Source organism: Gracilinanus agilis, chromosome 3 (genome assembly GCF_016433145.1).
Source record: "Gracilinanus agilis isolate LMUSP501 chromosome 3, AgileGrace, whole genome shotgun sequence".
Lineage (NCBI taxonomy): Eukaryota > Metazoa > Chordata > Mammalia > Didelphimorphia > Didelphidae > Gracilinanus > Gracilinanus agilis.
This window is the reverse complement of record NC_058132.1, coordinates 13,653,325-13,680,762: the sequence shown is the minus strand read 5'-3', so window position 1 is coordinate 13,680,762 and position 27,438 is coordinate 13,653,325. Positions and strand designations below refer to the sequence as shown.

General features: G+C 41.3%; 1 protein-coding gene across 1 annotated transcript in view; it reads left to right on the top strand.

Annotated features, from left to right (window-relative positions):
- Window positions 1-27,438, top strand: part of LOC123240757 (zinc finger protein 658B-like) — an 85,252-nt gene that overhangs the window by 33,156 nt on the left and 24,658 nt on the right. The window contains exons 5-7 of the mRNA XM_044668469.1: window positions 4,720-4,740; window positions 19,112-20,167; window positions 20,402-21,142. Coding sequence (XP_044524404.1) covers window positions 4,720-4,740; window positions 19,112-20,167; window positions 20,402-21,142 — 1,818 coding nt within the window. The remainder of the gene's footprint in view (window positions 1-4,719; window positions 4,741-19,111; window positions 20,168-20,401; window positions 21,143-27,438) is intronic.

Genomic DNA, 27,438 nt, shown 5'->3' with positions numbered 1-27,438 from the left:
GGTCGTTGGGAGGGGACAGCCCTTCACCAAACCCCTCCTAAGGTCTTCCCTTCAAAAGATTTTACTGTGTGTGCAGAAGTCATTGGCAGTTGATGTTACTTGTAAAGGGTTTTGCAAGTAGATCATTTTGTTCTTATGTGAATCTATGAGATGGGGCTAGGTCAGGGATCGTTTTTTTTCTCCCCATTTTGCATATTGAGATCCTAGAAACCAAGTGAGAAGCTTATGCCAGAGCTGACTTTAGAACCCAGGGCCTTGCTTTGAGTTTTGTGCCATCAGGCTTCCCTGAAAGTACAGTTTTGTCTGGGAAATGGCTTTCTCCTAAGAGTTCTGAAAATGGATTCTGCTGCACGCTATGAGCCTTTGGGGAGAACTGGGATATGTTATTCCCAGATAAGTTAGGGGGCTCCGTGAATATCTGGCTTCGGGCATTTTCTGGCTGGTTAACTTTGGGAAAGTCACTTCATCTATGATTGCCTCAGTTTTCTCAACTGTACCGTGGGGGGTAACTGTTGTACCTGTCTCCAGGGCAGTTATAGGGATGAAACGAGCTAGTATCTGAGATATGCTTTCCAAACTTGACTGCTTTCTATAAATGCTAATTATTGTGATTTGGATGATGTTTATAACTATTATTCCTTGTATGAGGAAAAGTCACGCTCTGTCACATATAGGGACAGAGTTATGAATCTCCACCCATTTTGCCCTCGTTTGGGTCTTTGTACTATCACTTGGAGCCTGCTGTGGTTACAGAGACTGAGTCTGGGCCTCAGGCCTTAGAGTTCATCTCTTCAGTCATTCCCATCAGGGCCATAATTGCTCTGGAGCACCCTTTGGCCCTTTGTTGTGTAGGGATCACAGTAGTCACCCCTAGAGGTTGTCTGGGAATCTCTGCCCTCCTGAGTCTGAAAGCTGCACATCAAGATTGATTTTCCTCATGGCGCCTTTTCTGTCCTCAGCTCTGCCTTCTGAAGATCCTTCCCTTCCCCAAGAAAGGAGCCCCGAGCAGGAAGAAGGAATGGCCTTTGCCGTCCTGTCAGAGAGAGCCCAGGTGAGTTGGATTTTTTCTCTCCCAAAAGATAGATCACCTCCCTGACCTTTGTCTGTGCCAGCTACGTACACTCAGGGCATCCTTGCTCCAGGTTTGTCACACTCAGAAGAGGGGCCTTTCCTGACAGGGGATTCAGGGTGATAAATGAAGAGAGCCAGTCTTTGATGCATGAAGAATCTGAACGAAGAGAATTGAAACGTCGTACCCGATTTCACGAGGGGAAAAACTGGAATTAGATCGAATGTCTCTTCTTTAGTAAAACAAAACAATGATCGATATCCTTTTTTTCTCCACATCATGTTCCCTTCCTAATATATATGGGTAGATCCTGATTGATAATGAATAATAATGAATCCCTTGAAGCATTTTAATTTGCATGATTCAAAGTTGTAGTTCTATGAATTATATAAAACTGTATGAAATATAGTCATTGGCTCCAACCCAGTGGAAATGTGCAGTGCAGATTCAAATAATATGATCACTTTGAGGGATTCTTGATTCACATTAGTCAGGAACTAGCATCTCTTTATCACAAGGAATTAAAAATAGCCTCCATTCAAGGCTGACAGGCTAGGCCATCTCTACATCCGTAGTGCCCCATCTCTGTGGAGAAGGGAGGGGCCTTTTGTACCTCTCCTTGATGTCCTTGTCACCATGTGGCTCTCAGATTGGGTTTCCGTGGTGGTGGTCATTGTTTACATTGTTATGATTGTATACATTGATTTTCTGGTTCTGCAGATTTCACTTGTCTTTGATGCTTACAAATCTTCACTTGCCTCCCTGTATTCTTCCCTTCTCTCTTAGAATCCATTCTATGTATTGGTCCCAAGGCAGAAGAGCAGTAAGGGCTAAGCCATGGGTTAAGGGACTTGCCCAGGGTCACCCAGCTGGGAAATGTCTGAGGCCAGATCGGAACCCAGGACCTCCCCATATTCTTGATAGTCACTGTTCCTTATGGCACAGTAATACGTCATCCCATTCCTGTACCCCAATCTGTTTAGTTACTCTGCAATGATGGACACTCGTTTTGTTCACAGTATTTTGCTAATACACAAAGCTCTGCCATAAATTTGTTTGTAGCTCCAGGACTTTTCTTTCTGCCTTTGGCCCCTTTAGGTCATATGCCTAGCAAGAGAGAATTGGGGGCTCCAGAGTCTTAATCCATCACTAGAAACATCTGTGTGGCCTGCATATTGACTTAGAAAACCCCAAATTAACATGAAGTTCAGTTCTTTTGGGGGGGGATGTTTTGATAAGTGTTGGCCACTGAGGCAGCGAGAGTTTATCGAGCATCTAGACCGTGTGCTGAGTTCTGAGGATGCTAAGAAAAGCCAAAACCAGTCCCTGCCTTCAGGGATGTCTGATGGGGAGACAACATGCAAAGAGCTTTACCCAAACGAGATCTAGACAGAATGAAGTGGGGTTCGTAGTAGATGGAAAACCCTGGGTTAAGGGCCATTGAGAAAGACATCCTGCAGAACTTGGCCGGGAAGCAGGAATGAGAGGAAGAACTACAGTCATCCAGGCAATTGTGTGTTTTAAAATATTTTTCTTAGAAAGAGTTCCTAGACTTCAGCAGCCTGCCAGAGGGGCCCAGGATTAAAAAAAGAAAAGGTTAAGACTCTCTACCAGAAACATTCTCCCTTCCCCTTGCATCCTCACTATTTGAATGAATGAGGGGAAAAAGTATTTTTCAGCTCTTATTACATGCTAGGCATTGTGCTACGTGCTAGGGAGGCAGCCGTAAGCAAGCCAGACAGCCCCCAGGCTCGAGAAGCTCCCATTCCTTGTGGGAAAGAGAACCCGTGAAGAGGAGCCACGCAGGGAGCTGGAGGGACGGGGAAGTGGCTGAGAAATGCCAGGAAGGGCCTGGCTCTGAGGAGACTGGGCAGAGTCCTGGTCCTCCCCTGCCTTCCCCCAGCTGGCCTCCCGGCCTGGAGTACTCTGGGCCCTCGCCTCCTCTGCCCGGCTTCCCTGCGGTCGCGGCTCTCACCTGCCCCTCTTTCTGCCTGAGGCTCTTCCCCTGAGACTGCCTTCCATCGGGTGCTCCTTGTTATACTTGTACGCTGTTTCTCCTCTTAGAACGTGAGCCGCTTAGAGGCTGGCCTATGTTTTTGCCTTCCTTTTTAGACCAGCTCTTAGCACAATAAGCTTTTTCTTTTTTTAACCCTTACCTTCTGCTTTAGAAGCAATACTAAGTATCTGTTCCAAAGCAGAATGGTACGGCAGGGAGACTGGGGCTAAGTGACTTATCCAGAGTCATACAGCCGGGCCATGTCTGGCCAGATACGAACGCAGGACCTCTTGTCTCTGGGCCTGGCTCTATTCAGAGCCACCAGCCGCCCCCATAGTAAGCTTCAAGCTTAATAAAAAAGCAGGCTTCAGATCCTGCCTGGAAGCTCAGCATGGCGAGCCCCTGGCCAGAGGCATCCTGCTTGCTGGCCCCTCTCGTTCCTGAGAGCTTTTAGTCCCAGCCTGAACCGCCTAGACTGCTCCTTCCCCCAAGCTAGGCCAGACCTTCTGCTATCCCATGTGATTCCTGCTCTGGGGTTTCCCAGGCTGGGTTCCACCAGCCCATGGAGGCAGGGCTTGGGCAGGTTCTGTGCATGGTTTATGGTCTTGCTATTGTCTGGGGTTTGACCTGTGTTGTAACTTGGCTGGGGCGGTTTCTTCAGGAAAGAGGAAGGCATCCCCTTTTATTAAGTGTGTCCCAAGCCCTGCGGGATGCTCTTCATCCATATTGTCCGTTTGGTTCTCACGATAACCCTGTGAGATAAGGGCTGCTCTGACCCTTCTTTTACATTTGCAGAAATGGAGCCAGACTGAGGTGAAGTGACTTGCCTAGACTAGAGCCATACAACTAGTGACTTTCTGAGGCTGGATTTGAACTCGGGTTTTCCTGACTAACCCGCTGTGCCCTGTCACTGTCTTTTGTTGTAGGTAATTAGGGAACAAGTGGTGGCCAATCTCCGAATCCTAGGACTAAGGAATGTTAGGAGTCCAGTGCCTCAGGCCAGCGTACAGGGGTCAATAAACCTTAAATGCTGAAAGGAAGAGGCCTGGGCCTAAAGGCCAAAAAAAAAAAAAGGTCCTCCAGATACCGATCATAGCTTAGAATATGAATGAAGGAACAAGTACATGCATCATCATATAGCCTCTCCACAACCTTGTGGGGTCAGGAATACAGGTATCGTTATCCCCATTTTGTAGAGAAGGAGGCCCAACGTCCAAAAGTTTAAGTGGCTTTTCCTTGGCCACACAGCTACTGATTGCAGGATTCCAATCCAGGAATTGCCTGGCTGCACGTGCAGAACTCTTCCAGCAGATTAGACTGTCCCCTTTATAGTTCATTAAAACTATTAGAAGAAATCTCAATTTGGGGAAACTGTGGCAAACAGCACTCTAGAGAAAGAATGCAAATGCATTCAGAAGCAAATACATGATGTACTTTTAATCGGTAGAAAGTTCTTCGGGGTCAGAAAGCACTAACATTAATCTAGTATTGATCAACTAAAGATCTAAGCTTTGGAGGCAAGAACTTCTGTTCGTCCAAATCTGCTGGGAAAATTGGGAAGCTGTTTGGTCAAAATCCGGCATAGACCTACATATCCAGAAAAGCTCAAAATGGGTACATGATTTAGACAGAAAGGTTGATATAAGCAAATGAGGGGAGATGGGAAAAGTGACCCGTCACATCTGCAGATGAGGAGAATATGAGACAAGAGGTAAGGGTCAGCTTTAGACATGCATTACCATCCAAGTGTAATTATCAAAGGATTACCTTGTGCACTAGGGAAAACGTGGCTGAGAAAATTAATCTAGAAAAGCCAAAAGCCAAGAATCTCAGAGGATATGAGGGAAAACATGGGAAGGAAGGAGGGGGCCTCGTAGTTCCAGGCCCCAGACTCCTCTACAAAGTAGTAACAATTGATTTAGTGCCTGTTAAAAATAAAAAAGGAACAAACTGGGTACACTGGATGGTGGAAGTAGCATGACTAAATGAAGAGGGGGCGGACTTGGAATTGAGAAAACCCACATCAAAACCTTCCCCTTAATCCTACCTGTTTGACCCTAGTCAAGTCACTTAATCTCTTCCTCGGTTTTCTATTATGTAAAATGAAGGAAATGGACACGATTGCCTGTGAAGCCTTCTCTGTCTCTAAGCAATCGAGTGCAGTGTCATGGGGGCCAGTAAACCCCAGCATAGAGAGATGGGGATCTGCTGGGTGGGAGCAAAAGTCATCTGGGAAGTCAGCAAGTATGTATTTTTTTTTTTAATTTAAAAAATGTTTTGAAACCCTCACCTTCTGTCTTAGAATTAATACTGTGTATTGGCTCCAAGGCAGAAGAGCAGTGAGGGCTGGGCGATGGGGGTCAAGTGACTTGCCCAGGATCACACAGCTAGGAATTGTCTGAGGCCAGATTGGAACCCAGGACCTCCCATCTCTAGGCCTGGCTCTCCATCCACTGAGCCACCCCACCTGCCCCCTAACAAGTATTTCTTGGTCACTTCCTCTGTGCGAGGCCCCGCGGTGAACACAGGGAATGTGAGTACAAGCAGAAACCAAGAGGCCCCACGCCAAGGAGAGCCAGGCGTGCCCGGGAGCTGAGGCTCATGGCGGTGGCCGTGTGGAGAGGACTGATGACCCGCCAGCCTGGGCCTCCTTCTGAAAGCAGAGACGGGGCACGGCCCAGCCCATCCGAAAGGGAGACGAAGGGGACTTCTGGGGCAGAAGGAACGCTCCGAGGGAAGACTTGGGGGGCACCGGGAGCAAGTTGGGCTCGCAGCAGGGGAGCCGGGGGCCATCTGTGAGGGGGGACAAAGGCTCCTCCCTGCGTGTGACTGGCATAAGACAGCAAGATGAGCAGCGCAGAGACCTGGCCGCCCTCCCCCCCCCCCCCGGGGCCTTCTCTCATCTTGGGGAGGCGTGATGGGGGGGCCTGAGACCCAAAGGTCTCGTTTCCCTGGTTACCGCAGCTTCCTGGGCTCCTGGGTCCTAAAGGAGGCCCCTTTCTCAGCTCTCTCTGAGGCCCAGGTAGAGTCGGCCCTGCACATCCTCGTCACCGAGTCGTGGAGCAGCTCGAGCTCAGCGAGTCAGTTATGGAGAGAACCGACACCCAGTCGAGAAGTTCCTTAGATTTAGACCAACGTTGCTCACCATGTGCTGAAACAAGCTCTATGTGGATGCGTCAACGAGACCGAGAAGGTCCATCACAAGCAAGTTAGAGGCAGAAGGAAGGAGATAGCATTGATAAAAGTATTAAAAGCCATTCCTCAGAAGATATGTGGTTCAAGAGTTAACAGTTTTCAGAGTAAGAAAGCTCAGGTATCACCAACTGCATGGAGAAAAAGTGCTCGCAGGCCCTGGAAGCATGAGGAGGGGAGAGGAACTTGGCTTGTGTTTTCACTGGCCTGGGGAACGCCTAGATAAGGGAGCTACCAATGCAGGGAGGTGGGGACCTTCTCGTAACGAGTCATTTTAGACTTAAGAATGCTGATGTACACAGTGGCTAATAAGGGAACCTGTGATGTGCCATCCTCCTGTTGACAGAAAGGTGAAGGACTCCTGTTTTTTCCTGGCAGAATAAGTCATATTTTGGGATGCGGCCAACTAGAGAATTTGTTTTGCTTAGCTATTTATATTTATGATGGTTTTTTTTTTCTCCAATGGGGATGGATTGGGAAATGTGAGGGAGGAAGAAATATTCTTGTTCATCAAAAAAAAATTTTTTTACACAATCTTTAAGAGTTAATATGTCAGGGGGGCAGCTGGGTAGCTCAGTGGATTGAGAGCCAGGCCTAGAGACAGGAGGTCCTGGGTTCAAATCCGGCCTCAGACACTTCCCAGCTGTATGACCCTGGGCAAGTCACTTGACCCCCATTGCCCATCCTTACCACTCTTCTGCCTTGGAGCCAATACACAGAAGTTAAGGGTTAAAAAAAAAAAAAAGTTAATGTGTCAGAGGTGGGATGTAAGCCCAAGTCTGTATGCACGGTGACATTGTAGTTAGGACTGTAGAAGAATAGGCCCTACAATGCACTGTTGGTAGAGCTGCAGTTTGATCCACCCATTTTAGAAAGCAATTTAGAACTGTACCCTCAAAATTACTGACCTGTTTTTTCCCTCTGACCCAGCTATACTACCTCTAGATATCTACCCTCTTAGAATTTAAAAAAAGAGGGAGAAGATTGAATATAGAAACATTTGTATAACCACACCTACTGTTGTAACAAAGAACTAGAATAAAGCAGATGCTCTTCAAATGGGAAATGGCTGGACGATTAGGATATATTAAATGCATAGTAAGTGCTTAATGTTTATTGAATAAATGAAATTATAATATGAATGTGATGGAATGCTAGTGGGCTGTAAGAAATTATAAAAGGGGTAGGTGCAGCGAAACCTGGGAGAGCAAACGGCCTAGAAGCACAACTTAACACAGTGATTAAAACATTACCAAGGAAAAAAACTATGAAATCCGTAAGGGCTGTGATAAACACAAAGACCAATCCTGAGTCCAGATGACTCATAATGAATTCTGCTCCCACCTCTCGGCAGATGGGTGCCAGAATAGAGAATCAGAATGAAACACTAATTTTTCGACATGGCCGATGGGAGGACTTGTTTTGCTTTGCTACATGCAGTGGTAAAGGAGGAGAGCTTTTATTGGGAGGAGGGGTTGGAGAGTTATGGGTTTCAAGAGGGAGGATGATATTACCTCTCAAAAATAAAGAAAAAGGTGTCAGTACACAGGAGAGAACAGAATAGAAGGCTGTTCAGAAAGCGACTGACAAGCAGAACAGTGTCGGATTATTAAATTTGAAATATGCTTTCATTAATGCCCACTCTAGGATACCTCACCAGAGGTACCTGGTACCCTTCACTGGTGGGTTTCCCATCGATGAGCAGTTAGTCACGAGGCATTTACCATGATGGCATCTTAGGAAGAGTAGCTATAGTACTACCCTTCCACATACACCTCACATCTGTGACAAGGGTCAGTTTAAATTTGAGTGTAGTGATGGCGAGTCGCATGTAGAGAACACATGTGAACACATATGGCCAAAGCAGCTGATAACTCTGGAAATGAAGAACTTTAGTCGCCTTTCTCTCCTAACCATGTCTTCGCCATGCTCCTCGGATATGTTAATATTAAAAATGATAAAGGCTGATATAATAATAATTATTAGTATTTTAATTAAAGCCATGCTGATAGATAATCAGACCACGTGCTTGTAAGCATTCAAAACTGCCGCCTCCATTACTGTCTCCAGTCTGCTGGCCAAGAGAGCCTACTGGCAAAGAGACCACTCCCTCCTAACCCAGGAGATTTAAGCTCTTCCCTGGGTCAAGACGTCGGCCTTCCCAAGCCCAAAGACCCGGAAACGGAAACCAGTTGGACCCCGTTGGATCACGGGAAATGTAGTTTGATACATTTTCCATGTCCATAGAAATATATACACTTTTAGATGGCATTTCCCAAATTTCACTTTTACAATTCCCCGTGAGGTCCAGCAAAAAAAAAAAAAAAGGTTAGTCCTTTTTTCTTCGCTGGACCTGTAAAAATAAACAACTTCTAAATTTTTCAGGAATTTGGGGATAAAAGAAATAGATGAACAAATAGTTAAAATTAGCCGCATTGACAAAAAATCAATTTGGGGGGCAGTCCCTCACTGGCACAACAGTGTACAATTAAAACAATACATACAACTCAATTTCAACTCCCCATAGTTCAATCAACTGCACCCCAAAGTTCAAAGTTTGGTCTTCATGGTACAGTGAAGGCTTTTCAGACATCTTCATGTGTCCTCACCAAACAAGTTCGTCGTCTGGATTCTGGGGAGATGGCAGGATCCTTATCGTGAAATTATTCTCAAAAGAATTTAAACTTTACATTATAGATTACAAAACATACATTTTCTTCTAAGATTTATACAATTCCCCATGAAATTATTCCTAAAAGAGTTAAATATACATATATTTTTACATTATCGAATTTTAAAAAAACTTAACAGATATCCCTGGTGAGGTAAATCTTAAACACACCTTTTTTTCTAAAAAAAGGGTACCTCAGGCCAGCTAAGGATGGCAAAATACAAAGAATAAAATTCAAGAAAAAAGAAGAAAAAATTAACTTGTGAATGAAATGTAAAATGTGCAAAAAATCTGGGGAAAATAAACTTAGACCTTTCAATGAAGGCCTAATTAAAGTGAATTCAGCAGATTGCAATTACCCATCCAGGGCCAGGACTTAAGGAAAACGTCTCTCTCTGATCTGACTTATCATCAGCTTTTTTAGGGAACTGAGCCAAATAAAATAACCAATCTTAGGTGCTTTCTAGGAATCTAAGTCGAGGGGACCCACGTCCTCTAAAGTTTTTAGAAAAGACTGGGACTCCAGGACTCAAACCCCAATTTCCAAGCCCTAAAGTATTGGCATGGAACTGCTGCAATCCAAGCAGATTTTAGTCAGTCAAGTCTCTGACCATGTGCTTTCTTTAGCACTATTAACGGCTTTCATATTCCCTTCTGGAATCAGAGAGGCATTTAATCAAAGTCCTATAGGCTCAGGTATTTGCTGTAGAATCAGAAAAAGGATAAATAATGATTATATATGTACTTCCAGTACAAGATGATAAAAGGGAAAATCAATTTCTCTCATTAAAAAAAGTTTTAAAGAATCAAAAATATATATAGCTTAGAACTAGAAGGATTACGTTACCCAAAAATGAGATTTTCTGTGAGAGAAAGTGGGTTTTACAAAATAGCAGATTCAGAATGCACATTCAAATAGAGTACCATTATTTCCAATAGCACATTTTAAAACAATAATGGTTAAAATCATTTACTTGTTACAACCTGTAACCCTTGGCAAATGCTGTTATTGCTTCCATAGCAAAGAATATACAGGAGCTCCTTGACTCTCTGTATTTAAAAAAAAATCCTGGGTAGGAAATGCTTCTACCCATTTAAGGCAATAATATCTCTTATAATAAAATATATAAAAGCTTATCCTTTAAGACAACAATTCTTAAGGATTTAAAGTAAAAGTTAAAAAAGATCTCTTGTAAAATTACAAGGTAATATTCAAAGCATGGAACTTTCAAGGTTCTTTACAATTACCAAGACAGAATAAATTTTTAAAGACATGTGCTCTATAAGATCAATAGTATCAGATCAACAAGCTGGTCAAAACCTCTTACCAGTTCTAATAGATTTTTTTTTCATTATTTGGGAGTTACAATAAAATCATAACAGAATTAATCTAGCAGCCACAAACTACATTATCTTAAAATGATTCAGTGTAACAGGAAAATCAACGAAATAAGCAAGATTAATTTACAAAACACTAATTAGCAAAATACAGTAAGATACAGTCTCTTTAAAAGTCATTCAGTTCTGAAAGGTTTTTTTTTTATAATCAGTCTTTGCTCAAAGTTCTGAGCAGGTATAGGGTGAAATTTCTTCCCCTGAGTTCAGTTTTTAATCACAAGCAAGTCTGAATAGGCCATTCGGCCGATTAAGGGTAAACGCTAGGTCCACGTGGGGTCAGGTCATTGGGCTCGGGGCTAGAGAAAAAGTTTTGTAGAAAATCCCACGTGTAGAGCTTGTGGGGGTGGGGGTTGCCTAAATTAGGTCTTTAGAGAAACACGTGGAAGGCTAGAAATAGGGAGAAAGAAGAATATACTACCCAAATTGTTAGCGGCAGAGCTGAAGCAGTCTCTGGAGGTCGAGATCTCGGCAAGTCAGGACTGGGTGAGCTGTTGGGGCTCGGAGTTCTGGACTCCAGCAGCACCAGTGAGTCAGGATCGGAGATCACAGGCACTGGGAGGCTTGCAGGCTTTCGGCACGGCAGGAATGGAGATCAAGTCAGGAGTCAGGAGAGCAGCGGCAGAGACACACTGGCTGGGCTCCAGCATTTTAGTGTAAAGCCAAAAGCCCGAATCGGCTGGCCTGACCTCCCTCCCAAGGTGGTTTGGGCTGGACTGGCTGGCTGAGTCCCGCGGGAGGCAAAAACGTGCTCTTGCTTTTAGCAAAAGCATGGCAAGGAAAGTCACTTTCCTTTTTTAAAAAAGTGCTCAAAAGAGCTGAGCCAGACGGCCAAAAAGCAGGCATGGCTATCGTTAGGCTATCTGGAAGATTTAGAGTTCGAATTTCGACCTTCTGGTTCGCCAAATTATTAATATTAAAAATGATAAAGGCTGATATAATAATAATTATTAGTATTTTAATTAAAGCCATGCTGATAGATAATTAGACCACGCGCTTGTAAGCATTCAAAACTGCCGCCTCCATTACTGTCTCCTGTTTCCGAGTCTGCTAGCCAAGAGCCCACTCCCTCCTAACCCAGGAGATTATAAACTCTTCCCTGCGTCAAGACGTCGGCCTCCCCAAGCCCAAAAACCTGGAAACGGAAACCAGTTGGACCACGTTGGATCACAGGAAATGTAGTTGATACATTTTCCATGTCCATAGAAATATATACACTTTTAGATGGCATTTCCCAAATTTCACTTTTACAGATAGAGCATCCTTCCTGGGGGAGGTTGTTCAGCTGGCTTCCCAGAGTTTGTTGCTCTTTAGAACTCAACTCTCAGTGACCAGAACTGGCTCTTTTTTATTCTCTAACTAGGTCTCCTTTTAGCTCTTTAATGAGTCTTTTGAAAGACTTCTCTGTAAAAATAATGATGATGACGTCTGGTATTTATCTAGTAAGTTATGGTTTGTAAAGCACAGATCTCATTTGATCTGTGTCTTTCTGGAATGAGTGTGTCTGGTACTTCAGCTATGCCTTGAACTCTCTTAAACTAATTCTCTGTATGCTAGATTGGGTTGTCTCCTTCTGGGTGGGTAGCTCTATGAGCATAATGAGTTCTTAAATTGGGGGCTATCACTCCCTAAAGAGGCCATGAATAAATCTCAAGAGGTCTTTGCACTTGGATGAGAAAAAAAATCTACACCTTCGTCTTTAACTAAAATCAGAATTTAAGCATTTCCTTCACTTATTTAAAGATATGGTTTGAGAAGGAGTCTATCGGTTTCAACAGACTGCCCAAAGGGGGTCTCTGACACTAGAGGTTAAGAAAACCCCCCACTATGAGTGAACTTGAGTAATAACATAAAACTGTACCCGTCTAATACAAAGTCTGGCAGAGTAAATAGCTGCTCAACAGATATTTGATAGAACACACTGACACCCTCAATATTGAGAGCCAATTCTTTTATATTCTGCCACCTTTGTAGCTCTCCTTTTGGTCCCATATGAAAGAAGGCGGAGCAGTAATCAGTTTTAATATTTCAGGAATCAGTAACCTTTAAGGATGTGGCTGTGGACTTTACTCAAGAAGAATGGCAACAATTGGACCCAGCACAGAGAGACCTATATAGAGATGTGATGCTAGAGAACTATAAGAACTTTGTCTCCTTGGGTAAGAATATTATTCTTCTCTAATTCAGAATATACTTACTGGGGTCTCCGTGTATTGTCATTTGTTAAGAATCATGGTGTGGGGGCAGCTGGGTGGCTCAGTGGATTGAGAGTCAGGCCTAGAGATGGGAGGTTCTAGGTTCAAATCTAGCCTCAGACACTTCCCAGCTGTGTGACCCTGGGCAAGTCACTTGACCCCCATTGCCTACCCTTACCACTCTTCCACCAAGGAGCCAATACACAGTATTGACTCCAAGATGGAAGGTAAGGGTTAAAAAAGAAAAGAATCTTGGTGTATCTGGAGTGCATAAGTTATTTCTATTGTCCAGATGTTCAAAAAACTTGGAAGGGGGAAAGTCCAGTTGTACATCAGTGAACTCGATGTCAGTTCCTAGAAAGATTCCAGAATATATTCTTTAAAAAATGCTTGGCAAACAAAAAAAGTAGGGGTCACAAAGAATTAGCATGACTTCATCAGGAATAGAGCTTCTAGATTAACTCCAATTTCTTCTTTTGGCAAGGATGAGCCTGAAAACATGGTCTGCCTAGGTTTGGACAAAAATTTTGCTTGCTGTCCTTAGGGGCAAGATGTAGAGATGTGCAGTAGATAACCAGGTATATTCTCAATAGCTGAGCCCAAAGGATATATCGCCCATCATTAATTGTTGTTATCTTGGCAGGAAGTCCCTAGTGGAATGCCCCAGGCACCTTTGATGGTTTAACATTTTTTTGATGATTTAGGTAAAAGCTTAAATGTCAGATTTTCTAATAACACAAACCCAGTCAGGTTAGAAGAGGCACATGGGTAACCAACCTGGTGAATGACAAGAGTACAGGTTCAGAAAGATCTTAACAGCCCAGAATGTTGGGCAAAGCTAATAGAATGATATGCAACAGAGATAAAAATAAATCTTATGCCTGCTTTCGAAAATGCTCACTACCCAAGATCAAAGTGGAGAAAGACACGTTGGAGAGATGCTTATTTGAAAAAGAGCTTCATAAAAGCCCATAACGTGACATGGCAAAATCTGTCTTTGGCTTCTTCAAGAGAAACTTAGGCTGGAATCTAGGAAGTGATAGCCCTGTACTACTCTGCTCTGGTCATACTTTGTCTAGAATATTGTTTTAAGTGGCTGTTGTTTTAAGAAATAAATCTCTTAAGATTAAGCATCCAGAGGAAAGCATCCTGGATAGTGAAGAGATTCATGTCACCTAAGGCCTGGTTGATGTACCTGGGTGTGCATAGTGAGAAAAGAGGAGTTGGGAAATGGGAGGGTGGGATGTTGTGATGGCCACCAAATATTGGAATGACTTTCCTGTGGAGAAAGGTTAGAATATTTCCATTTATTGCACAGGGCAAAACTAAAATCATTGCAGGGGGGCAGGAAGGCTGGGGGAAGGAGCTGCAGAGTTAGAGTTGGGCTAAAGATAAAGGAAAATGTCCTAACAATTAAAGCTTCCTAGAAATTCACACGATGTTCACTGACCACTTATTGATATGATGTAGGTGAGATTTGATATGATTTAGATTAGATGGTCTCTGTGGTCCTTTTCAAGTCTTGAAAGTCTGTGATTCTGATCAGAATTCTAAACAGGGTCTGTGTTTATAATGATTTCCATGTCTTTTTTCATGATCAGGCTTTCCAGTTTTTAAACCAGATGTGATATCCCAGCTGGAGCGAGGGGAAGGACCATGGACATCAGAAACAGAAGTCCCACAAGTCATTTGTCCAGGTATGCAAATGAAGACCAGGCATATAGTAGATATTCCAAACAACAGCTGAGCTGCTCAGTAGTGCACCTTTGAAATGGTCTAGGTTTCTCCTCAAAAGCCCCTATTTTGGTGGAGAAAAAAGGGACTAAGACCTAAAGATCCTTCATATATATGCCCTCATTTTGGAAAGTCAAAATTAATTCACCCAAAATCATTTAGTGCTTCAAATCCTGCTTGGGATATAGTAGCTACTTTAAATGTTTATTATTCGTTTATTGGTTATTTGCCGTTATTTTACTACTTTGTGGGAGTTTTGCACTAGACTGTACCCTGAGAATAAGCCTTAAAAATTAAGACATTTTCACTCCTTGGCATAATTTCACATTCTCCTTCTGAAAATAAGGCCTGGAGCCCTATAACAATTGTTTAGCAATATACGATATGTCCACTGTTCAGAATGTTGGGGATAGATGAGTAAGGCACTCTTAGCAAGAGAAACAGAATGACAAAGGATAGAGATATGAGAATGAACAAGTATTATGTGTACTTGAAGGCAGGGAAGAGGCTAAGTAGACTAGCTTTTCTAGAGCTGATGGTACTTCTAGTTGAGCAGAAGATACAGCAAAATAGGTAGCATGGGAGTGTGATCATAAAGGACTTTGGATGCTTCCCAGAATAATGTTGGCATCTCTAGTTTTGGAGCATGTTGGGGAGAAATCGATCATCTTTGATCAGGCAAATGAACACTATGATGAAATTAATATCAAAGAAAGGAAAATTCATGCATTGTAGATAAGGTTAATAGTTAGGATCTGAGTGTAGCAATTCAGATGTGAGATGACAAAGGTCTTGATTCTTACCTTCCATCTTATAATCAAATCCGTGTATTGTTCCAAGGCAGAAGAGCAGCAAGGGCTAGGCAACTGGAGTTAACTGACTTGCCCAGGATCATGCAACTAGGAAGCATCTGAGGCCATATTTGAACCCAGGACCACCAGTCCCTAAGCTTGGCTCTCAGTCTACTGAGCTAACTAGCCGCCCCTTCCCTATTTCCTTTTCTGTGCTTATTTTAGGTTGCATATTTGTTGACTCTAGTTTTAACTTTTAGTGTAAATCCAGTTCATTAATCTTCTCTTTTTCAATTTTGGGCTCCTCTACTTTTCCAGGCAATTGGGGTTACGTGACTTGCCCAAGGTCACATAGCTAGGACGTGTCTGAGGTCAGATTTGAAGCTAGGTCCCCCTGGCTCCAAGCCTGGTTCTTTATCCACTGAGCCAACCTACCTGCCTAGAAGGCCTTGATTCTAATCCCAAATTACTTTCACCGATCCCTGATTATCCCCTGGTATTTCTCCTTTTCTATTCTACCATCTCCTCCCATCACCTCATCCTGGTTTCCCTTTTTATCTCTAATACATGATCCTGAATCCATTCTACTCACTGTCTGTGTTCACTAATTATTTATTTCCCCTAAATTCTATTCTTATTAGATGAGTCTTAAATGCCTCACTTTTTGCTGCCAATACAGTAATGACAGCTATTCTTTGACCTGTTAGCAGTGAGGGATTATAAAATTCTCCCTTCCACCAAAACAGGAGAAGAGATGTACTATACTGGGATGTTTCAAAAGCTAAAAGAGAATAATCCATTGCTTAAAAACCATGAGGGAAGGAAAGCTAGAGGGTTAATCAAGTTTACTGTTTCTCATTTTAATGAACTAAAGAATCTCAGGGGCCTTAGAGACATCTGGTGCAACCTCCCGCCCACAGGGAGTAATTTCTTCAGTATCCCCATTTATCCTCAGTTAGAATGATTCCAGAGGTGGCAAAGCAAGTCAGTTCTATTTGGAGACAAGTCTGATTATTAGAATGTCCTTCCCTTATATTGAGCCATAACCTACTTTCCTGTTACTTGAATGTTTTGGTCTTAGATTTCTCTTAATATCTATAGGGAATAAGCCTTATCTCTCCTCCATAAAATAGCCCTTAAAATAGTTGAAGGTAGCTAACTTGTTTCTTCCGAAACTTTTTGTTCTTTTTGTTAACCTCCCAGGTTTTTCCACCCATTACTCATAGGATATTATTTCTAGACTCCTAGTGGCATTCCTGTGATTGCACTGCTCTTTACACTGCTCCCCTCAAAATCTGCCCAGAACTGAATGTCAGACTCAAAATGTGTTCTGAATGGTGTGTGGTATAGGGAGAACATTATTTTCTTTAGTCTGGTCACTTTCCATCTAGAAATGGAGCTCAAGGCGGTGACAGATTTTTCAGTGACCACTTTGTAACTGTTGGTTTGTGTCCATTTTGTAGTCAACTAAAACTTTCAGATCTTTTGAACAAGTTCTGCTCTCTAGCCAACTTCTAATCTAATCTTCTACTGGTATAGTTGGCATTTTGAATGATTACCTTTGTTCAACTCTTGATTCAGCCTCTAGTGTATTGTAACAAATGAAATTCTCTGGTGGTTGCTTATGTTAAATTTAAGTTAATTTATTAATCAGCTGCTCAAGAAAATCTAGCCAATGGACTCCTTCCATAGTCCAAACAGGTTCTAGAGAATTCAAGCAGCTAGGCAAGGAGAGCTGGACTAGAGAGCCAGTGTGGCCAGAAGAGAGGGACAAAAGAGAGCAACTTCCTCTGGTACATGTCTTTTATATCCCTTGTGACCCTCCTCAGGACATCTTTCATTGGAAAATAGTCACACAACAAGTAGTACTAGAAGATTTCACACCCCCCCCTTCCCATTTCTTCATCAAAGGAAGAGGTGGGTGGCCTAAGGATGCCAACAAACCCAGAAGATGCCAGCACATTCTGCCACATAGCAGGGTCACTGCAGTCCAAAATGTAGGTGCCTAGTACATAGGGGCTAGAACTTGTTGACTTGATCACCCAAGAGAGTTCTTTTTTTTATAAATAACCAAGGAACAGGTTTCTACTTTGCCTCCAACAAAAGCTAACCAGTGAGATTCCTAAGGTCTGAGAGTAAATTCATTTAACTTGGAAGCTGGGTGACCTTCTAAACCCAAGGATTAAGAAATGTTTTGTATGAAAATCATTGTAGTTCAATATTAATTTTCTACAGTATTAACTGTTCCCCATACCTGTATGTCATCAGCAATACTGATAAGAGTGCCTGTGTTTTCTATGTTCTCATTAAGAAGGTTAAATAGTATAGGGTGAAAGTATATGGAATTCTGAAGGATTTTCCTACCCATTGATATCTATCTGTTAACCAAAATGCTTTTGGTTAAGATCATTAATGCATCTATGAATTCATTTCATAGAAAACTGGCAGCCAAATCACATGTACTTATCATGTCCTTAATGATTATTTGAGAGATGATCAAATTCTTTTTTCTTGTCAAGATATTTGCTATCCTAGAGAGACCTCCCTAGAGAAACAGCAAGTGCTTAAAATATTGGCCTAGAAGTCAGGAAAATCTGAAGTCATCTGCTTCCTTTGGCTTTTATGAAATCTTTTGTGACCACCAAATCACTTCACATCTCTGAACTTCAGTTTTCCAACCCTACGACAGGGTAATAATACCTGTAGACCTATCTAATATGGTTGCAAAGCTCAAAACAGGAGAATGTAAGTAAAGTCCTTTGCATACCTTGAGCTATTAAAGCTTAAGATTGGTATATCCTATAGAAGTACAAATGCTGTTATATATTTATTACTCATCTAGTCTAGAAATCTTGTGAATAAATGATTAAATCTAGTCTCTCATTGTGCCTTTCACACATTGGTTAAGTAATCCTGGATAAGTCAGCTAAACTTGTTGCCTTCCTAGGACTATAATTTGTCTGACTTGCTTTTATAGCAATTCCCTATAAGAATGAAATCACAAGTCAAATTTCTGTCAGATTCCTATCCCAAATAATTTGTTCATAATCATCCCTTAGTAGTTTTTTTTTATATTTTTTTTAAACCCTTAATTTCTGTGTATTAATTCCTTGGTGGAAGAGTGGTAAGGGTAGGCAATGGGGGTCAAGTGACTTGCCCAAGGTCACACAGCTGGGAAGTGTCTGAGGCCGGATTTGAACCTAGGACCTCCCGTCTCTAGGCCTGGCTCTCAATCCACTGAGCTACCCAGCTGCCCCCTCCTTAGTAGTTTTTTTTAAGATCTCTCCAAGTATTATTTAATAGTTTCCTGAATTTTGCAGAGATTAGCATCAGGCTTAACAGTTTGGAATTTCCATAATCACTTTGTTTCTCTTTTTTGAACATGTTTGTTTTCTGAATGCATCTTTCATTACTTTTAAATTTCTCTTTAATTTAAATCATTTATTCTCTAGAAGCTCTTTTCTAGTTCCTCATGTATCTTGGGCTTCAGTTCTCTATAATAGTATTTATTTTCCTTCCAAATTGGTAATCGTTTTTGCTTATTCAAGAGTTATAATCAAAAGCTTAATATAAAGTTTCCCTTCTTACAATATAGAGAACAATGGATTTTTCATGCTTTTTTGTTTCTTTCAGACTCCATTATTGATAAGAGAAGGTGTGAAAACTTGGACTGGATTTCAAAGCACGACATTTCTCTGGGAGAGTCATCAAAGGAAATAATCAGAAAGAATGATCTCTGGACTTCCAGCTTGGGAGAAGCATGGGAATATGATGTAAGACTAGAGAAGCAGAGGGGCAACTGGAATAGACCGTCCAAGGAAGTAACAATATTTCACAGAAAACCTGATGATGAGTTAAATATTAATGAATATAATACATTTGGAAGGAGGTTTAGTCTGGCATCGTTCATTGTTCCATCACAGAGAATTCCAATAGGAAAAGTTCTCCATAAATTTGATACACTTAATAAGAACTTCAAACAGTTTTCAGAACTAAATAAAAATAATAGAATTCCCTATTCTGTTTGTAAGTATGGTAAATGCAGGAAGCCCTTCACTTACCACTCAGACCTTATTCAGTATCATAGAATACATACTGTAGATAGACCATATGAATGTAATGAATGTGGAAAATCTTTCACCAACAATTCAATCCTTAGAAACCACCAGAGAATTCACACTGGAGAGAAACCTTATAATTGTAATGAATGTGGTAAAGCCTTCAATCAGAGAGGTCACCTTACTGAACATCAGAGAATTCATACTGGAGAGAAACCCTACATCTGTAATGAATGTGGGAAAGCCTTCAGTAACAATTCAATACTTCGGAGTCATCAGAGAATTCATACTGGAGAGAAGCCCTACAAATGTAATGAATGTGGGAAAACATTCAACCAGAGGGGCCACCTTAATGAACATCAGAGAATTCATACTGGAGAAAAGCCTTTTGAATGTGCTGAATGTGGGAAAGCTTTCAGTCATAGAGTATATCTTACTCTACATCAGAGAATTCATACTGGAGAAAAACCATATAAATGTAATGAATGTGGGAAGGCCTTCAGCCAGAGGGGTCACCTTACTGAACATCAGAGAATTCATACTGGAGAGAAACCCTACATCTGTAATGAATGTGGGAAAGCCTTTAGCAACAACTCAATTCTTAGGAATCATCAAAGAATTCATTCTGGTGAGAGACCTTATAAATGTGATGAATGTGGAAAAACCTTTAACCAGACAAGACATCTTATTCAGCATCAGAGAATTCATACCGGTGAGAAACCTTTTGCATGCACTGAGTGTGGAAAAGCTTTCAGTCATAGGGTATACCTTACTTTACATCAGAGAACTCATACTGGAGAGAAACCCTATAAGTGTAATGAATGTGGGAAAACCTTTAGCCAGAGGGGCCATCATACTGAGCACCAGAGAGTTCATACTGGAGAGAAGCCCTACATCTGTAATGAATGTGGGAAAGCCTTTAGCAATAATTCAATCCTTAAGAATCACCAGAGAATTCATACTGGAGAAAAACCCTATAACTGTAATCATTGTGAGAAAGCATTCAAACAGAAGAGGCACCTTACTGATCATCAGAGAGTTCATACTGGAGAAAAATTTTTAAAACGTTTAGAAAGAGGGAAGCCTCTAAGCCAAAAGGCCAGGCTTGCTCTGCAAAGAATTCATGCTGGTGAGAAACCCTTTGAATTTAATGAATGTGGGAACATTATTAACCAGAATTCAAACATTACTCTCCATCCAATAATTGATACTGGGGAGAAACCTTTTGAGCATAATGAATCTGGGAAAGTATTATTCCAGAGGGGACACCTTATTGAACACCAGAAGAGCCAGACTGCAGAGAAACTCTTTGAGTGTAATGAGTGTGGTAAAAATTTCAGCAAAAGTCTCCACTTGATTGAACATCAGAGAATTCATACAGGACAGAAAACCTTTCAGTGTAATATATGTGGGAAAGACTTCAGCCAGAAGGGTCATCTTACTGAACACAAGAGAATCCATACTGGAGAGAAGCTCTTTGAATGCAGTGTGTGTAGGAAGGGCTTTAGTCATCGGACATCCTTTATTAATCATCAGAAGATTCATTCTGGAGAGAAACCCTATGAATGCAATGAATGTGGAAAAGCTTTCAGCAATAACTCAAGCCTTTGGAATCATCATAGAATTCATACAGGGGAGAAACCCTTTGAATGCAATGAATGTGGAAAAGCCTTCAGCCAGAGGGGACACCTTACTGAACATCAAAAAATTCATACTGGGGAGAAACCCTTTGAGTGTAATGAATGTGGGAAACACTTCAGCCATAAAACATCTTTCATTAATCATCACAGAATTCATACTGGAGAGAAACCCTATGAATGCAACGAATGTGGAAAAACCTTCAGAAGTAATTCAGTCCTCAGAGATCATGAAAGAATACACACTGGAGAAAAGCCCTTTGAGTGTAATGAATGTGGAAAAGCTTTCCGTCAGAGGGGACACCTTGCTGAACACAGAAGAATCCATACTGGAAAGAAACCCTTTGAATGTAAGGAATGTGGGAAAGCCTTTAGCACCAGCTCAACTCTGAGGAAACATCTTTGTAAGCATCTTTCTAAACATTAAAGCATGAGTCATCATTTATTTGAAAATGAATATTGAAAAGAAATACCTATAATTAGGCTGATAAAGAGATAATGCTGGCAAGTTCTTCAGAATTTATCAGACATCAGATTTTATGCTGGACTTTAAGGATGTAATGGTTTAAGAAAAATTTGTTGAAGACTTCTCATCACTAAGTACTGGAGAATCGATGTGACAGTTTGTCACTAGGTACAAAGTTGTTTGGTGCTTGGAGAGATCAAAATAACTTTGTTTTATTTTGTGCGTCCATTAATACATGTTAACTGTCATCAGGGAGCCGTAACATAGTGTTAGTCAAAACAGCAACTTTGCTGGTTCCAAACTAATGCTTAAACTATAAGGTTTCCAAAAGGATCTCTTTAAGATAAGCATTAAGGTGTTATTTAGGGGGAAACCCCTTTAATTTGAATACCTTTAGAATAAAGTATTGAAAGAAAATGTAAAAGTTGCCTAAGATAACTTTTTGCCTGAGATATGAAAATAACATTTGAAATATCTCAATCTGGAAGTTTCTTTAAGATTCATATTAATTTACCTTGGATGTAAATGGGTCCAATTTATAGCTACTATTTTGTATTTTGGTCTTGGGTAGAATTATAGAATGTCATAGCTTGAAGGCCCTCCAAAATAATCCAATCCTACTTAGCTACTTTGTGGAAGGGAATAATATAGGTCAGGGAAAGGAGAATAAAGGCAAAATTCCATTTTGTAAAGTTTAGTTTCTTCTTGCAAGGGTACATGAGAAATTCTAGGGCAATTCAAACTGTGGGGGGAGGGGAGCAGAGACCCCTTGGCGAGAGCTGACTTGGCATAATATGAATGGAAAGGGCCAATGTCTAAGATTGTGTGGCTGCCTTTCCATGTGGTTGTGACTAGCCTTACTAGATTGTGGCATAAAAGGACTACCAAGTTTGAGTCTTCATTGGTCCATAGAGATTTTAGATCATCGACACATCGACATAGAGATATCAAGGTAATGGAAGATATAAATTTCAGATGTTGAGGCAAAGCCTTTATTAGCCCTTAGGTACCCCTCTTACTTCTCTATAAGTCAAAATTAAATATTAATTATAATTGGGAAAAACACCTAGAGATATTTTCCAAACCTCTCACTTTATAGTTGAAGAAGCTTAGGTCTAGAAAGGGGAAATGACTAGCCAAAGATAATACACTATGTAAGTGGTTGAGTTCAGACCCAAGGTTCAGACCCAAATGACTTCCAAATCTTGTGCTTTTTCCTACTGTACTACCTGAAAATTCCTCCCTCTCTAAAGCCACCTTTCCTCTGCTTTGTGTAGTCAACAGCGTGCTAGACTTGGAGCAAGGAATACCTGGGCTCAGCACTTACTAGCTATTTGATCGTGGGCATGTCATTCGACCTTTCAAACCCTGTTTTTTGCTTATTTTTAAAGTGGGAGACTATCTACACTACCCATTTCCTGGGGTTGTGGGGCTTAATGAGGTTATGTATGTAAGATGCTTTGCAAAATAAGATGTGTGAATTATTGTTATAAATCATAATCATTTACTCTACTTATATACACTCCAGATACACAAATAAACCTTTTGGTCTAGTTTTGTCTTTTATTATGATGCCAAAATTTCTACCTAATCACAAGCAATAGATATCTTCTTTCCCCTTGAAGTGATCAATATTATTGGCCCAAGATGAGATCTTATCTCTCCGTGTAAATTTGATTGACAGGTTTATGCCTATTTTCTCTATCCACATCTGGCATAATTATAGGAAGATGTTAAGTTAGTCTGAATCCATAACAAGAGACCTGTGGAATCCTACATAAAGCTAATAAGAATGAATAGAGGAATCCATCTCCATAGTCCACTTCTCCATCATAGGGAGATAATGGGTGCCGAGTGCTTTTATTAAGCTAATGGACCACACTCTTGATTATGGTCCTCAGTTGACCAGGAAGGGAGCTTTATGCAAAGTAGATAGTTTCTTTTATCTTTTAAGATTTTCTGCCTATAATGTATTAGCTGCTAGGCCAAATTCAAAGATGGAAAGGCACGGGGAGAAGAGGGTCTTTCTTCCAACAGGTTTTTTAGCAGTCCTATAGCTAGGCATTAAAGCAGGATGCCACCATATTTCTTTATGTCATTCTTTAGCCCTCTCCAGTGCTTTTGCACTGCCCAGGAATCCACATGGTCAAGAAGAATGGAAGCTCTTTAAAGCCATGAACTTTTAATTTCATCTTTCTATCCTCAGCATCATTTGTCTTCCTCACCCCAAACTTTTCTTCTATTTGGATATTTTTGCCTTTAGTAGGTTGTCCCTGTCCTGATTCTTCTTATACATTTAATTTCTTTTGGATATTTGTGTTGAAATCTCACTATTATTACATGAGTTTTCTTCTGCTGAATTTGTTAATGAGCCACTCCCAAATGACCAGCAACCATACAGAAAAAGGGGCATTGCAGCTTAGTTCACCGAGTGAGACACTCCAACAGCAAGTGGACAGGTATATGTGTCTCACAAGTCAGCTGCATATCAATCATTCTTTACTGCAGACATGGGTCCATGCTCCAAAGCAGCTGGTTATATGAAAGGTGTACTTGCTAAAGGAAATCTGTCACCCATTAGAAAAATAAGGAATACGCATGTTGAAATAGTTTTTTTACTTTATTGCATCAGTTCTTTCCAGCTTATTCTCTTAAAGTATAATAGTATTCCGTCACCAACATGTACCACAATTTGTTCAGCCATTCCCCAATGGAGGGACATCCCTTCGATGTCCAATTCTTTGCCACTACAAAAAGAACTGCTGGGGCAGCTGGGTAGCTCAGTGATTTGAGAGTCAGGCCTAGAGACGGGAGGTCCTACGTTCAAATCCAGCCTCAGACACTTCCCAGCTGTGTGACCCTGGGCAAGTCACTTGACCCCCATTGCCCACCATTACCACTCTTCCACCTATGAACCAATACACAGAAGTTAGGGGTTTAAAAAAAACTGCTATAAATATTTTAGTACAAGTAGGTCCCCCCACTTTTTTATCTCTGGGCTACAGACCCAGTACGTACTAGCTTAAAAAAAAAAAAGATTACATGCAATATTTACAACCCACACCAATAAAATTGAATAGTACGGAGGAAATGGGCTGGATTACTTGTGTAAAGTTGCATAATTCTTTTAATGACCCTAAGCTTTTCTCTAAAATGAAGACACTGATCAATGCTACATGTAAAACCCAGAGGAACTGCTCATTGCCTACAGGAAGGGGAAGGGGGAAGGGAGGAGGTGAGGGAAAGAACATGAATCATGTAACCATGGAAAAATAGTCTAAGCAAATAAATAAATAGAAAATGAAGACCCATCTTTTCAAAACCAAGATCCTTCAGGGGATACTGTTTAGGGCTTTCAGTCATGGAATACCATCTCCTCCAAAGAATTAAAGTTGCAAAGTAATAGACTTACCAGTGCAAACAAGGAACTGCAGGAATAAATACATAAAGAATGTCAGAGAATTCTAGAATTAAAAGTAACATGACTGATCACATAGAGGAAGGGACATTCCACGGATGACCCACATTCATCTTTGCTATCTCAACGGTGTCGGCATCTAGAGGAAGGCCTCCAAACGTTGTGTGAGGGTACTTGGTGTTAGATTAGTGAGACGCCATGGAGAAGATGAGTTATCGCCTACATAGTGTTGGAGGGAGCACCCTCTCTTCAGTGGTAGGGATTTATTCTTTGCAGTTAAAAGAAGTATGGGTGGGGGCTGGAAACAGCAAAGGTAAGCTGGGGTTCAATTTTTCTGGATTTGAAGTTATATTTAAATAAGGCACCTAAGCAGCAAAGAGACCTGCCTTCTCATGTCAGTTGTTGAGGCTGGGGTGAGGGAATGTTCCCAGATATCTCAAGGAGAAGGAGATGGGTCTGATCAGATAACTGGGACAGCTTAGAGGCTTATATTCTTAGATCAGCTAGCATTGAGTGGGTTTTTTTTAGCATTGAACAGAGTTTTGCACCAAAAGTGGCTCACTAGATTTCTCTTTTTATGCAGAACAGGTCCCATTTCTGACATAGCAGTAAAATGTCCATTTTCTGGGTCCTGGAGATTCTAGAGACATAGCAGGAGAATGGAAGGCTTTTGGCTACTGGCTAATATGGAGAGATCAGTGTAGGATGGGAAGCATAGTATCTTTCTTATATTCACAGAGATATGCAAGAGAAAATAAAGTTAATTTGAACCAACAGTATTATAGTTTTCTTTCTTTATACTTGGCTTTGACACATGCCAAAGGAAATGGGTTTGAGGCATGTTCTTTTGGTGAAAAAGGTAATACGACCTTTTCTTTAAGGATTCACAGCTTTTCCTTAATACATTTTATAGTTAGTAATATTAGTTCATTCAAACACACATTGTTTGCAATGTTAATGGTCCTAAATAACCTACATATCCTTGTATTTGTTAGGAAAAGAGCTCTTCTAGTAGGTTGGCTGGTCATTTAAGGGGGTAGGGAGTCTGTTTCGTTTCCTTATAGTCCTGAGGTATGAAAGGCCCAACCAACCTATGGAGAGTTAGTTGCAGAGTTCTGTTTCCTTAGAGTGGTTAAAGTGAATTTCCTCCTGTAAAAGGGCATTGAACCAGTGAGAGGTCCTAGACAGGAAACGACATTTGTCCCCTTCTCAGTGGCTAAACTTCAGAGTCCGGCATACTTGGCCCACAAAGATGAATCCTCTCTACAGTCCCTTCCATAAAGAATCATAGAATTTGACGGCAAAAGGGGACTTCAGTAGCCATTCAATTCAATCCATACATGAAAGGAATCCCCACATAACACACTAGAAAAGAAGTAATTCGGTCTTTGCTTGAAGAAGTCAAAATGAGAACCAACCGCCATTCTAGGGTGTCTGTTCCACTTTAGAAAAACTTACTGAAATTTTCATGACGTCAAACCTAAATCTGCTTTTTTTGAACCCTCTACCTATTTCTTTTGGTTCTGCCTTCTGGTGCTAAATGGAATGACTCTCCCTATGACAACCCTTTAGACACTTGAAGACAGTTATCGTGTTCCACCCCCCCCCCCAATCTTCTCCAGGCTAAACATTCCCAGGAACTTCAGCCAATTCTAATATGACATGAACTCAAGACCTTCCACAGTCCTGATTCGCCCTCCTTTAGTTTGTCTCCAACTTCCTCTGCAGACTGTGGTACCCAGAAATGAATACGGTACTCCCAAAGAGGTCTGATGACAACAAAGCCCAGTGGGACTCTCTCCATATCCCTAGGTGTGCCCCTTCTCATGCAGCCCAAGATTCCCATTAGCTGTTTTGGGTGCCACATCATACCGCTTGGATTTACAATCCCCTAAAACCCGCGGCTCTTTTAAGGAACGATTGCTGCCTAGCTATGCTTCCATCATAGGAAGCTGATTTATTTGAACCCAAGAGCAAGAATTTCCATTTCTCCCTATTGAATTTCATCTTACTAGATTCAGCTCAATTTGCTAGCTTGCCAAGATCCTTTTGAATCATGCCAGCCGTCCAGCATATTAACTGTGGCTCCCAGCTTGGTGTCATCAGCAACTGAGGAGCAGAGCATCCACGCTTTTATCCAAGGCACTGAGGAAAACGATAAAGAGAACTGGGCCAAATATATGTCCCAGATAGTCCCCTGGAGAATTCTTATGATGATGACATGGAATCTAGCCATACAACCAGTTCTAAATCCATCTCATTATTGAATTGTATTTTTATGTAATGTATTGTTGAACAGGTCTCATGTATTCTTTTTTTTTTTTTTTAACTCAACTTCTGTGTATTGGCTCCTTGGTGGAAGAGTGGTAAGGGTGGACAATGGGGGTCAAGTGACTTGCCCAGGGTCACACAGCTGGGAAGTGTCTGAGGTCAGATTTGAACCTAGGACCTCCCGTCTCTCAATCCACTGAGCCACCCAGCTGCCCCCGGTCTCATGTATTCTTGTGAAATCCATATATAGCTCTGTCTTCTCCATAAGAATAGTTTAAGATACTTTATGAAAACCTAGGAAAACTAACTCCACAGCAACTCCTTCAACTACTAGTTGAGAAATCTTGTCAAAAAGATGAAATAATCTTTGAGGAAACCTAGCTTTTCCTAATCACTACTTCCCTTTCTAGATGCTTATCAACCAGATTAAAAAACAACAACAACCCTTACATTGGTTCTAAGGCAGAAGAGTGGTAAGGTCTAGGCAATTAAGTGACTTGCCCAGGGTCACACAACTAGGAAGCATCTGAGGTTAAATTTGAACC